This window comes from Trichogramma pretiosum, unplaced genomic scaffold, assembly GCF_000599845.2.
Source record: "Trichogramma pretiosum strain Unisexual culture from Peru unplaced genomic scaffold, Tpre_2.0 scaffold167, whole genome shotgun sequence".
NCBI classification, from domain to species: Eukaryota; Metazoa; Arthropoda; class Insecta; order Hymenoptera; family Trichogrammatidae; genus Trichogramma; species Trichogramma pretiosum.
Genome location: NW_019641603.1, coordinates 20,101 through 34,903, shown reverse-complemented (window position 1 = coordinate 34,903; position 14,803 = coordinate 20,101). Strand labels below are relative to the sequence as shown.

The window sequence follows — 14,803 nt, the reverse complement described above, 5'->3', positions numbered from 1 at the left end:
TGTTGAAATTGTTTATTATTTAATAGACAGTTATAAATTCAAAAATATAATTTTAGATCTGTACTATGAACATTTTTCCATCGAGTTACCAAAAAATTGCAATTTACACTTTTTTAGACTCATATTTAAAACGTTCATGGCTATACTATGGTATTGAAACGTATTATTCAATAGACGGTTTTAAACTTACAAGTACAATTTTAGATTTGTACTTAAAAAAATTACATTATGTTTAATATGATTTTTTCCAGCAGGGATTTATCTGGCGTTTCTTGGGGAGGTTTGTGGTTAAAAAAATTCTAGATTTTAATTACTTTTGTTCATTTAATATGTTGCTAATGATATTCAAACATTTCAACTACCACTGTCATAGTTAAATTGAAGTTATTCGAGTGATGTTGAGAAAATACACATGAAGCTATGTATTATGCGGTTTTGGCTTTCCAGAAAAATATGCAGATTATGCAGCATGGTCCATACAGATTTTTCTAATTTGAAATGACGGCCGAATCAAATTTCATAATATCCATCAATGGTTCATAAACGTTTTTCTTTGCTTGCTTTCCCCACAAAAAGTCAACATGAAAAAAAGGATGGAAGTCAATAACGATATCTTGCACGCCTCGCAATTTTTTCCTCAAAAGATATGCATCCTGAAATGAATAGTTGAATTATCATTAATCGTATCATTATTTACGCTAACAAGTTAGAGAAGCCTCCGGGCTAAAAATATTTCTTGAATATTTCTAGTATTTTATAGTTTCACTTTAGTTGTTCTTTATATAAAAAAGTATTCAATACTTATGACTCGAGTAGCCTGTTGTCGATACGAAGCAATCACACTCGCTGCGAACGACACAGTCTCACGTATCATAACTGATAAATAACTTGGGTGCTTTTTGAACGAAATAAGTTATAGCACTCCTTTTTGGCATGTACTACAACAACCACTCGTATTGGACAATGAGTATATCCGCACTAGTTGCATATAGTACTATTTATAGACCATCAGCTAGTGCTGATTTTTTAACTTATTCCATTAAAAATCATCGATAGCTAAATATATCGATAACAAGCACAAAAACGAAATAGTAAGCCGTATTCGCGTGGCGTCTATTTTTAATTGGATATCCCATTTTTTTAAAATTTAAGCCTTTTTTGCTCATTTTTAATTAAAAATATGTATTTAATTTAAAATAGACGCCACGCTAATACGGCGTAATATTTCGTTTTTTTGTGCTTGTTATCGATGTATCTTTCATTCTTTTTAATGGCATAAGTCAAAAAATCAGCACTTGTAATCTGCCACTAGCTGCAGGTCTATTATTTCCACCTGACTTGAATAAGCTATAATTTAATCATTTAAATTGCATACCCGTACTGAAGAAATCCAGTCGTTGTCACTATAGAAAATAGTAACCGGAGTAGTAACTTTGGTAAGATCGTAATGTGGGCCATTGTTGAATTGTTGAAAAATCCCTGCAAGCAAAAGCGAGGTCAATTAATATTATTAGGTTTATATTAGGTTGTAAAATAGTATAATCAATTAACCTGAATTATACAGCTGAGCATAATGTTCTATTTCCTTGGCACTCGCTCCGCCCAAAGAGGAGTAGCGTAAAATGAGATTGAGGGTTGCCTAGAAAAATACAATCGCTTTATTATAAGTAAACAAGTTCATGTAATTTTTTAGGAATGTTGGAGGTATTCAGGACTTTCAAGTTAAGACCCCTAAAATTTCTGATTTCGATTTCTAAAAAAAAAATATTTATAGTATAATAACTATATTATACATCTATAATAAAATAATATATATTTATATTTTATATAATATATAATATATATTATATATCGTTGTGTAGAAATATTTATGTAACGTGTAACCAACTATTTTTAACCAAAAAACAAAAAAATAATAAGAATAATAATAATAGTACTGTTAAGAACTATTTAAGTAGGGTCTGGCTATTCAGGGGAATTTTGTGCACGAAAATATTTCCGTACACGAAAATTTCATGAAAATTTATGGGATCTCCATTCTCTCCAGTTTTTGTCGAAATTTCTAAAAAGAGTTTATCAACGAAATTTCTTTCTGAAAATTCGTGTACGAAAAAATTTCGTGAACGAAAAAAGTCCTGACAACTCTGTAGAGCGAATCACTGTGCATCGCATTTTTTGTGCAGGAAAGTTTTTAAAACATTTTCTTGCGCGAGATTTTGTCGTACATAAATTTATCAAAACATGTTTGTACTTTTAAAAATTTGGAGAATGACAATATTCCTGAAAATGTTGTAGACCGAGTCAATGAGTATTGTATTTTTGTATGTAGGGGAGAACCGCCTGTTATGGCGCACCTAAGTAACTTTTGGGCTATAATAAAAAATGTATGGTTTAAAATACGATACTCAATATGCCTAATAATAGTTTGAGTTTTTATCTTTGCTTGGATATTTTTACTATTGGCAAAAATATAATTTTTTTCTCCTTAATCGAACAACGAAAAAATTCTGTTATATTGCTGCGGGAGGCTCGCTGTTTCCCTTTTGCGGCCAGGGAGCCCGGTGGTGAAAAAAATTCAAGATAGCGTTCGGGCGCGAGATTCAAAACCTTCAAAACATAAATACGAAAAATTATAAGGAAAAATTGTATCAAAAATTTTAAAAAAGTTAGAAAATGTAAAAAATGCAAACCAAGGTAGTCACCTACGTAGCCCAGATCGGTAATCTTTTCTTTGATAAATCTGCAAACCAAAGCAGTAACCCGCACGACCCAGCTCGACTATTGTTTAAATAGTTAAATCTGTGAACGGAAGTAGTAACTCACATAGACTAGCTCGTTATTATTTGAACAATTTTCGTAACATTTCTCAGGAACGAGAAATAAATAGATGGAATTAATAGATGGAAAAACCAATTCATAAAAAATTAATTTACAAAAAACATATTAATTATTCAAATATGACGAGCTGGGTTACATGGGTACGCTTTGGTGGGCCGATTAAGTTGTTTAAACGGTACACGTGCTTGGTCATGTGGATTACTGCTTTGGTTTGTAGTTTAATTGTGTGAACAATAGCCGAGCTGGGTCACGTGGGTTACTGCTTTGGTTTTCAGTTGTAATGGAAATTCAAAATTACATTAAAACCGCGGGCACGAATATATTCGTCAGCGCGAGACTCGTCGTGCAGAGAGCACGGCGAGCACGCGAGAGCCGAAGGACCGATGATCGAGCTATAGAAGAGAGACTCTCTTGACCCGTGCACCAGCGTGACTAGTCACAACGCGAACTATTCTCTCAAAGAACCACCTGTCGCAATCATTGTAAATCGTGTGCAGTGCCATGTACGATAGCCTATAGTAGCAAGTGCGATATAATACGCGTAAATCCGACCCGGTTACCACGACACTGTCAGGTGCCGAGCCAACGCCTCCGTTGTACCAACCTGGAAGCGAGTTCAAATCAAAATCAGCAATTTCGTGCCCTATTTTCCCCTGAATTGACATTTCGATTTAAGTACTATAAAATTACTATTAAAATTACTATTAACAGTACTTGTATAGTACCTTTACAGTACTTTTACAGTTATTATACAGTTCTTATACAGTACTATAAAAGTGCTATTTTTTTTTTATTTTATTTTTTATTTATGTTTTGAATTCGAAATAAAAAATTTCTGGGTTAACAACGTAATATATAGGATTTTGTGTTTGACCCTGTGTTTTTCATTATCGGAAGCACATTTTTTTCTGTAACACAATACCTGATCGATGTTGTCCTCTTTAAAACCATTCAAGAGTGCCATGAAATTAAAGCATAACGGGCCATTTTGATAACTATCAGTAGAATTACAAATATAGTTCGCGTAAGGATACAGCAATTTGTTTGAAGGTTGGAATTCGTCTTTGCCAATAAGTTCGGGCAAAGAATTCTGGAAAAAAATTAAGTTTTTAAATTTGAAGCATTGTACCAATGGAATATAATGTGAATTTAGATATAAAATGAAATTACTTTATATTTTTGTTCTAGATTAGCTATTCCTTGAAACATGGGACTAAACATTGCATTGCAGAATGCTATAGGGCCTAACGCGAACGTCCTTGCTACTTTATCATTATAAGCAGGTTTCATGCTAGCCATTGCTAAGAACGCAGTGACTGCTTGACCATGGCCAATATAATACAGCTTATTGTAAGATGATTTTAACATAATATAGTCGATCATCGATGGGATATCAAACATTCCCATCTCATGAAAGCTAAAATTCCAATATTCACTATTGGAGTGGTTGTAGTACACATGTCCAGATGAATATTTATTTCCTCTAAAGTTTCCAAGCCACACATCGTAGCCAGCATCAGCGAGAAGAAATCCTGATTGAAAAATAAAAATAATTTACTTGAACATAAAAATGACCTAAAATTACCTAAAGCTCGTTTGGGGCCTAAAATGAGCCAATCCATCGATGAGGACAAATAACTATGTTGTAATAACACCGGTATGCCCTTTTTTTTCGTGATCAAAGCTTTATTTATGATTCGATGCACAGTCAAAATATAACCATCGTCTGTTTCAATTGAATGCATTTCTATGCTGTAATTAACTGAATCGTTACCACTGACCTGAAAAAAAATATTTTATCTTATTAATGATTATCGAAAAATATTATTTCAAATCTATAAAATAAATAAAACAACTCTGAACCAAGAATTTAATTTAATCACAAAGATTGCATTTATTTTAATGAAACGTGTCTAATCGTTGAAAAATTTTGAAAATATCTATTAATTATTTCATTTTTTATAATAATTTCATAAATTTATTGTAACAAGTAAAAATATGTGAGCATCTCTGCATAATAAGAGTAGCTGGATGAGACTGTGTATATAGGCACACACCGATGTCAGCTACTAATCGTCAGAGCGAAATTTGCACGTCTAGCGACGAAAAAAACGTTATTTTCGGCCCCGTCACAAACAAGACGGCATGCGTGAAGATAAAATTCCGCACACGATTCAAGATGCGCCGGCTCGCTCGCGAGAAAGAGGAGTCAGTTTTTGGTCCAGCAGCATGGAACAGTAGCATGGATCGGGGCTCACGATTAAGTATAGTTTACTAGTAACTAACGCACTTATCCTTGTCGAGGCACGGTTAAATCCATCTCAGGAGCCGCTCGACCCCATGAGCATCAGAGGGTACTCTGCCAGTGCGTCAAGATTGTGCAATCGCAAAGATTCATGCGGTATTCTTGATTTATGTGCGTGTTTGTTGCGCGAATGGCGAACCATTTTCAATGCTTTCATTTTTTAATGCTGAGCGAAACGAAATCGTTTATCCTTTCAGCTCAATTGATTTCGGCATATTTTGTGCCAACAGTTTCTAGAAAACAACCTCACGGAATATTCTTAAAGTTTTAGGGGTTGTTGAGGGTGGTCAGCTGAAGGTCTGATTGCCACATTTAACCGACCTGATGCACCAGGTCACCGATCTGGCCCCTGCAAAAACTTCTTCGAGAATTGTCGTTATTTTTGAATCGTACTGACTGCGTAAAATGTGTCGAACTACATTTCGTTGACTTGGTGCACCAAGTCGCACAAGGTTTTTTTTTTGTTTCTAATCCGAATGCACTTGGATGTACTTGGATGCACTACATATGCAGTTTTTTACGAGTTTCCTTTAATTTGATGTAATTTGGTGGGATAATTTTTCAATTACAAAGCAACTTGCCACCGGGTACTCAGTAACCAGACTTTTGTTTGGTTTTAAATCCTCATGCCCTTGTATGCAGTTGATTGCACTACATAGTCAGTACGAAAATGTACGAAAAAAGGCGTTTTTCGTCATACTATTGCATGAATGACATTTTTCTCTATACTATTGCAAAATAGTTATTTATGCAACAAGTGCCCAAAATGCGTTTTTGCGTACACTGTGCGCAATTAAAAGCTGGTCGACGGAATGTGGTTTGACGCCTTTAACCCCGTCAGTAAAACCCAAAAATAAAGAAAATTCTTGAAGAAGTTTTTAGAGGGGCCAGATCGGTGACTAAAATTTGAAAAACGCACAAAAATATGGGCTAACTGTTCGTTTAAAATTGTGTCGAAACATCAAATTACATTCGTCGAATTTTTGGTTTCAGATGATCCTGACAGAAAATATCGTGCCTACCAAAAAATAAAATAATGACCGAGAAAAACATGCAAAATCGGACATTTTCAATATCTTTTTAAGAGTTCTTTAACAGTTAAATGTGTTTTAAATATTTTTTTCACAAAACTATGTAACTTCTTGAAACAAAAGAGAAGATTTCATTTCGATGTAAATTTTAAAAAAAGACTATTTTACTTACTTCATTGAAAACACTTGTGACATCATCGTTCAATGCATCTTCAACACTACTTGGGAGAAATCCGTTCTTGTCCTTTGATGTATCAATAACAGCACTTTTAACCACAATCACCCCACAAAAAATCGTCAATGCTAGTGATCGCATCATAATGATACTGGGACTTTGCTATAAACACTAGGCGATGAAAAATGCAAATACCAAAGCCAATTAGTCTATTTTATACAAAAGTTATATCTTACTTTTGGCATGTTACGATATCAAAATTATGTGATTTTCGAGTGATGTCGACTTATCTTATCAATAAATTACCAGTAAAGATATTGTATCTCATCATCATATTATAAAGTCGAATGACCCAGTTAATAATCCACTGCAATTCATTGACAGAAAAAATTCATCCCATTCTCGGGGAATCAAAAATCCATTGTGAACTCAATTTTTCTACTGTAAAACAATTTTTTTCGTCATTATTTTTATAACCTCATTATAAATATTAAATTCAGGGTGATAAATGAGAACCAGCTAACGAGCATTGCATCAGAGCATGTTAAAGTGAAAAATTGTATCCGCAAGATCGATGAACTTATCCAATGCAAGCTCAGGCTGGCTTGCGAGTGAAACATAAACATGCGTTGCAAGTCGCTGTGTCCAGAGCTGCTGCGAAAGGTTGTCTTGGTTAATTGTAATATCGACTAGTGAGCGAAGATGGTGAAGGAACTTGAAAGGTTTTTACGAGGTTACAACTAGAATGTTATTTAAATAAGGATGAATAATTTTACTTAAAACGTCAAAATGGCTCATAGCAAAGCAATAATATCTAAACACATGCGTTCATTATAATCAGAGATTAATTGGCGTGCGTATCATTCAGAGTAGCGGTGTTCTTTTATGAACAAAAATCGAGCGCAATAGAAATTAATGTATAATCATAAATGACATAGAGAAAGATCGATAATAAAATATGAGCGAGATGATATCTATTATAACATTTTTCAAAAAAGAGTTTTGATTGTAAAAATTCTCTTTTTAAGCTCTTTACAGTACACACGAATTAAAGTGTTGCAATAACGTGGTTGAAACGCAATTCATAGGAATAATTACATTTATAGCGATATTGAATAAATAGAATTTACATCCATGTAACACATCCATGTAACAGGCTATGAAATGCACGTTATTAATTGCGTTGCATTTAATCTGGGAGGAGAGGAATGATGATAAATTTAATGTCAGTTTGGGTACACACAATTACCCTTTTATTCACGAGCACTTATTCATACAAATACAAAGATTACTTACACCAAGGCTTACTGAATTCATTACAATCAAAGATACGTAGGCCTGGCGGAAGATTCTAGGTGTCGGCATTGATGACTTGGCTGGCTCAGCTCGCTTTGCAGTTGCAAATGGCCCAACCGACTGCTGGTGGTTGATCAAACTGAACTGGCTGACCAGTTCAGTTTGATTCACAGTCCAATTCACAAAAGCAAGATGTCACTTCGGAGCTCAATTCGACACCTTGTATAATAAAAATATGGCCATTTGCGAAAACAATGTAAAATTGTAAGCTTTACAGATTCTGTACAGAATCAAAACTTACACGTTATTAAAAACACGTGTTCTCTTTACTGGTGTGAATTTAATTCTAAGAGAATGACGAAGTTAGCCCAAAAATCCAAATTTTAATCCCGTTTTCTGAATCTTTTACTGAACAAAAGGCTCTACGACGAGCTTTATTTTAATGATTTTGAGGTAGCTACTGTAGAGCCTTTTAGATAGATATTCAGTAAAGATTCCGAAAACTGGATTGAAATTTTGGGCTGACTTCGATATCAGCATGTACAGTTTTAAATTGTTTTTGCAATGTGCCATCTTGAGTTGAACTTGATTTTTATTATTTTTACGCAACGGGATGCGAAGGTAGCGTCATGCAGAATTGAGCTCCGAAGAAGCATCTTGCTGCTTAATAAACTGGAAATAGCACTTCATTGTACTTCTCTGCAGTGCAACATCGTGTTGCTAACAAGTTTCGATATGTAATAGTAAAACCATATCGATATAGCAATAGCTCACATTTCTACTTGAAAACATCTACTGAATCTGCAATGTCGATATTTGAAAATCATTTGATATGTATTTTATTATTTTTCAATTAATCCCCTATTAAAGATCATTTATAACAATGAGTATGACATCATGTTCACTTAAAAAATGTTATATCTCTATTCATGATTGACTCATGAAAAAAACAATAAAATAAAAGCTTATAATTTTAATAAATTTTCTTAAAAATGCGCGCGAAGTGCGCTTAGCGACAACTAGTATTCTAAACAATTACTGATTTTATGATTTTGTCGATTGCAAAAACCTCATGAACTTTGGTCTTCCATTTTTTATTAATTATACTAATCCCCGGCTCTTTTTTCTCGTTTTTTATATTTTTTGAAAAAAATTGTGTGTAATTATTATTGAGTGGTCTACATTATCGCAATGTTTGCAACTATCTCTTACGGGGAGTGCGTAACGTGCGCCATTTACGCGTTGCTCGATCGTATCTACGAATGACATATTTTTTCTCTTTGTCTCGAGAAACACTTTACAATTTGATGTTTCGTGCCTCAAACTATTACAGAACAAGCATGATTTTATCGACAAATTTTCATTTATTAATTTTTTTTCGGCAATCAGTATTTGTCAATCATTTGTGCTTCACGGGCAAAGCATCTCATTATTTTTTCACTTTTAACTTACGCGTGATAATATCTAGTTTAATCGGTGAGAAAATGTTTCGACAAAGCAACTCGTTTTTATCGCGATACTTGACGTATCTTGGGATTCTACAATCTTTTACTATAGTCAAACACTAACTTCTTATATCGCTTGGCCAATTAGCCTAATTCTGCTATTAAGATCATCTGTGATTTGTTATTTCCCCCAATTTTATTCTGTTGTTGTCCCTCTGGCAAGAATGACAGAGAGAGCTGTGGATATTTTAAAAATGGGATGTACAGGAATGTGAAGGTTTTTTCCATGTGAACGTTTTGGACGTGAGCGTTCTGTTTTGGATGTTTTGCCTCCCTATTTTTTTGTAGGATCAACATGGACTGCGTTATACTCTTCTTTGTCTTATCCGCGAGGCGGTCTATATCAGTGTTCTCAGTAGCATACAATGCGCTCTTAACCTTGATTTCCAGGGTCTTGTGGGGTTACATAGCTGTGTGAGATGGAAGAATTTTTCTTTTTTCAAAAAAATATATTTCAAAAATCAAAAGTCCAATTTTGCATCCAAATTTAAATTTTTATACAATGAAATTTAACTATTTAAGAGGCTATAAAAAAAATTTCTGCTTAAAATATTGATCGGATCGAATACAATAATTGAAGACACATCATTTTTACTCACTTGTACACGTTCAAATTCATTTCTCTCAAAATTTCCACTTGATCGAATATTTTATCTCCTTCGAATGTAGTTCGTTTGACGATTAAAAACAAAAATATAGGAAAATGTTTCACTTTATTTTCAATAGAATGTTGAACATCTTCTTTACATTTTGAGCAACGTTGTTTACGGGTATCATGCATGTAAGTGTTGAAAAAGTCACATATGTTAAAATACGTTTTCGAATCCTTTTTTGTCGTAGGGAACGTAAAAAATAAAATATTCTTTTCAAAATCATGCGATTCCTTTGACAAATTACATTTTTCACACTTGGTATATTGTGTAAATTTGACAAATAAATTATCCATTAGAATTTCTTCATCATAAATTTCCAGGCTGTTTTTATGATGGTGAAGAAATCTTTGTATGAATTCTGATGCATCTTGCTGTTTGTCCGACGTAAAAGAAAAATTTCCTTTGCAATCGAGTAAACTTAAATTTTGTTGAAGTACGCTGAAAAGAAATAATAATTATTAGCAAAAATATTTGATAGAACTTAATTGTAATGATCTTTCACTCACTTTTTCTTTGATAATATAAGAAGCTTATCTTTTACAATATCGCACGTTAATAAAAATGATCGTAGGTCCAAACAATTTTTTACGATATCTGAAGAGTTAATTGTTGATAATTGATCCCATAATCACAATTTGAACAAAATTTGTAAACTAGAGTTTAACCAGCATTGATTGCCGACATTCGGCAATCCAACAACGATATTGTCCTGATTTTCACTCACTGATATACGGTATGAGCAGAATTTGCAAATTTCTTCACTCAAAAAAAATGATGCACAATTTTGATCCGCACGTCTATCACAAAATTTACACTTATAAATTAAATCCTCTGAGCCACGTTTACAACCTATGCATATATTTTTTGAGGGACATTTTTTTTCGATTATTAATTTGGCCAGAGAAATTCTGTGTTTGTTAGCTGAAAAATCTGTTAAATTTGCTGACAATCCCATACTTTTTTTCACCTCACAATTCATGAAATTCATAACGTAAGGTACGCAGTTATACCCATCTCTTTGTACAATTGTATAAGAACGTGCCTCTATTTTCCATTGAATTCGCGATAATCTATTGGGAGAACATTTTTTCAAATAATTCAAAAATATCTTTGGTATTTCGTCCCCAGTAGTTTCAATCAATGGATCATAATGGACCATTTCTTGTGTCTGACAATTTAATACTAAAACACAGCAATGAAGTCCATGTACGTAAGGTACAAATACGATATCTTTATAATCATAGGAAATATTATAAATATAAAAATCAGCTTTTATAATTTCGTCTCTTCTTCTTCCTAGAATCCAAATGCTTGCATTCATTGGTATAAAAGATACATTTTGCCAATTTTCGTTTTGTATATTATAAATACAATAGCAGTCCAAGATCGACGATTCAATGTATGCTTTATTAAATAAAGTTTTGAATTCACTCAAATAAACATAACGCTTAGGTCCAGTGTGTGATTTAAAATGTTTTAGATCATGAAACTCGAAATGTGAGATGATCGCATATTTTTCAAAAACAGGATCTTTACGGTCTAATAAAGAAGAAATAAAATCTATGATTTTTGGATCCGAAATAATTTTTTCTATATCTGCTTTTGGTACTTGTGACCACGCAGATTGAATCGAGCCCTGGAAGTTTTCAGAAAATTTAATTTCACTCGAAATACAAGAGGTCAAACCTAGAAAAATTAAAGAAATGAATAAATTCATTTTGGTAAAATTCAAGTTTATCTATTTTAACGAACAGGATATAAATCGTAATCAAAAGAGGTGACCACGTTAATTATAGTCCACAATTGAAGTGTGTAGAAAGTTTTATCATAATATTTGTAATATTTACCCAAAGCAAAATATTAAATACATAAAAAATAAAAAATTTGAATTTCGAACGCAGTATACATACACTGTCTTGGTAGTACAACATAGAAGGCAAGCAAAACCAATGCAGCCTCTATTTTACGCGTTAGAACGTGAGCAAGTAGAACGTACCAGCGTGCGGGGAGGCTAAGAAAAATATATATGTATGTATGTATGAACCGCTAGCTTACTATTATAGGACTTTATCACACAAAGCCTCTTTTGAGACTAATCTTTGATGATCGTCGAAAACGTCATGGATTATAGCTCGTCCGAATGGTCGTAGTGGTAAACTCCAAAATATATTTGTCACAAAAAGAACATGTACATTGCATAAATGTATCTACAGACTTGTGACGACTTATGCACTCATAAAAATAACTATATTACAATTGCAGCTTTCTAATATTTTTTGTGTACATCTCCACCAAGCTGCATACACATCCAGATGCGATGCGTTACCATACGTAACGATGCATCGCATACACGCAACATGTGGATTTACGTAAAAATGATGACAAAGGAAGAGCGGGAACGCTTAGCGGTTCTTTTCCTGGATAAACAATAGTTCATGAGTAAAACCGACACTGTATAGGCAGTTCTACTACCAAAGTTGCGCTCGCTCGGACGGACGGACGGACGGACGCTCGGTTTTTACGGGTTTACCCCTGACACCAAACGCGAATATAGATGTTTCACATCAATATAGGAACGAATTTTTGGTGCTGCCCAACAAATAGTCGGCATGTACGGTGACCATCAACGAGACATGCATTCACAGCGATGAGAACTTTAAGAATAACGTACGTTTAAAATAACGTACTGCATTTGCGTCGTCACCTATCGACACCAAACCGTTGAACCAAGTTCCGTCGATAATCGACTAGTCGGCGAGGGTAAAGGGTGGATATAACGACGAGACAAAGAATCTCAATTTCCTCCATTTCGACACGATCGAAAAAAACGAAAACCACGGGCCACTAAGATGATCTCGATGAGCAGTAGCGAAATAAGAAAAAAAAGAGTCGGTGACAATTGGGTCATTTTTTTAAAATCAATTTTTTCAACACTTTAATTGTGGACATTAACAATTTTGGTCATGACTTATGTGAACTACGGTGCTTTACTTACCCACAGATTTGTTTTCTATAATCTCAGGTATGCAATTTAGTTCTAAGCGTGCCTTTTTTTCAATATTTCGATGCGTGGTCAATAACTTTGACTTATCTTTACGAATAAAAAGGTATTTGTATAATTCGTTTCTATATTGAAGCCAAAATAATATGAAGTAGGTATACCTGCATTGAAATTCATTTTGTTTCCTTTATTTAAATAATTAATCTTTGGCTTTCTCTTTAATCCGTATGTCCTTCCTTCTGACGCACATTTTTTGAGTACATCTATACTTACGAGAGTCAGAGGTACGACCGAACGGGGGGGATTGAAAGGGGGGGGGGGCGTTTAGCCCCCCCTCCTTTCTGCACCAGAGCTCCGCTACTAGTCAAGGCCGTGCATCATCGAGCCACTTCGGCCGGGGTTGTTTTGTATTGTACATCTATACAATAAGTATGATCGTGCTGGACGGCGTCAATATAAGCAATTAAATCAGGATCTTTTTTGGGAATAATTTTTCTTTCTTGCGTAGCAGTAATATTGATAGCACTAATAATCATTTCATCGCTGATTTCATTATATCTTTAGTTTCACGCAAGTGCTTTCCGTATTGAGCAGAAAATAAAATAGCTTGGACAGTTTCAAAATGTAGCCTATTACGCAGCGCAGTCTTCTCTAAATTTAATTTGCTCAAAACCCTCTCTGAACTAGCGTTCGAGTTCGGTAAAAGAAGCATTGATAATGCAAAATCACAGAGTTCAACGAAGCAATTATTATTTTCTTTTGAGTAATTTAAAATTTTACTCCAAAAAATATCCACTTTTTTTTCTTCGGTAACTTCAGATGGAAAGTTTTTTTTCATTAGCAACCCCCACTGTTTTCCAATTTTTTCACTATTACATGCAAACTGCGGAAACGCCTCCATTAATCCGTCTAAATAACATTCATCGCACTCATGGAATCTCTTATTAAGTGCGTTCTCGGGATGTAAAATATAACGCTCCGAAATTTATTTATCTCGAAAATAATTGCATTTTTTTTCAACTCCGTACAGGCTGTTATCAAATATTGCTGACAATCTTTGAAAAATTGTTCTCTCTCTTGAACCGTAATTTTTGAGTCCGTCTTGTGCAATAATTGAAGACATTCCATCCCAACGTTTATATCACCCGGCTCTTTCATAAATTTTTTGTCGCTGGGATCAATATCGCTCAATTCAGTATCCATAAGATGTTTTTGACTCATATACAGGCGAAGAACTTCGAAGTACAAATCGGCCATCGCGTCCCTATCGGTCGATAAAATCGGAGTTACCGATTGCAATTTTTTCATTGACTTTAGAAAATTTATCTAAAATATAATACAAAAATTTTTTTGTACAATTCGCTCAAAGGATCATCTAAAATTTCACTTATTTTTTCGGCTGCTTCCTCCTTATGTAATTTAGACTCTGCATCAAAGTACAAAACTAATGCAGTCCATCTACGCAGCATAGTGCGTAAACATTCTGTCAAAGACAGCCACCTCGTAAATGCAGGCTTTAGAGTATTAAGAGTATTAAGCTCAAAAGATTTTTGCACTTCAAACCACCTATGCAGCCTTTTCGGGCTATTTGAATTTACATACGGGTCAGATTCAGAATTTTTCAAATAAACCTGCGGGCGAGGTTCACGGATTTTCCTGAAATTTTGGTATGTTATAGTACATGATAAAAAAGTGCCGAAACCAAAATTTTGGACCGCCTCCCCCCTCCTACCCCCCTCCTCCCCTATAGACGTCCATTTTCTATCTATAATTTTTCTGAAGGCCTGAAGCTATTAAAAAATCTGAAAAAATTCACGAAAGTACTTTTTAACAATCTGAACAATCTTGAATTTTTTCAGATTTTTCGAGTGCTTCAGGCCTTCAGAAAAAATCATTGAAAATTTAAATTATTTTATTTTCGGTGAAATGGTTCGATGTACCAGACCGGAGTATTTTATTCTGAATTCTGACGTCAAAAAACGATTCCTTGAATTTTTTC

General features: G+C 34.0%; 1 protein-coding gene across 1 annotated transcript; it reads right to left on the bottom strand.

The window, feature by feature from the left end:
- Positions 1 to 488: 488 nt before the first annotated feature.
- Positions 489 to 6,493, bottom strand: LOC106651951 (lipase 3-like). The gene is made up of 8 exons (XM_014370664.2): positions 6,347 to 6,493; positions 4,424 to 4,619; positions 4,009 to 4,370; positions 3,761 to 3,928; positions 3,399 to 3,491; positions 1,552 to 1,639; positions 1,376 to 1,479; positions 489 to 653 (listed from the first exon to the last, which is right to left on the bottom strand). Exons 1-8 carry the CDS (start codon positions 6,491 to 6,493, stop codon positions 489 to 491), a joined length of 1,323 nt encoding a protein of 440 aa, XP_014226150.2.
- Between the last annotated feature and the right edge of the window lie 8,310 nt (positions 6,494 to 14,803).

Coding starts and splice junctions, on each gene's coding strand:
- LOC106651951 (XM_014370664.2), bottom strand. CDS start 6,493: ATGATGCGATCACTAGCATTGACGATTTTTTGTGGGGTGATTGTGGTT. Junction 1,480..1,551: donor TGCTCAGCTGTATAATTCAG/GTTAATTGATTA, acceptor TTTTGCTTGCAG/GGATTTTTCAACAATTCAAC. Junction 654..1,375: donor ACTGGATTTCTTCAGTACGG/GTATGCAATTTA, acceptor TATTCATTTCAG/GATGCATATCTTTTGAGGAA.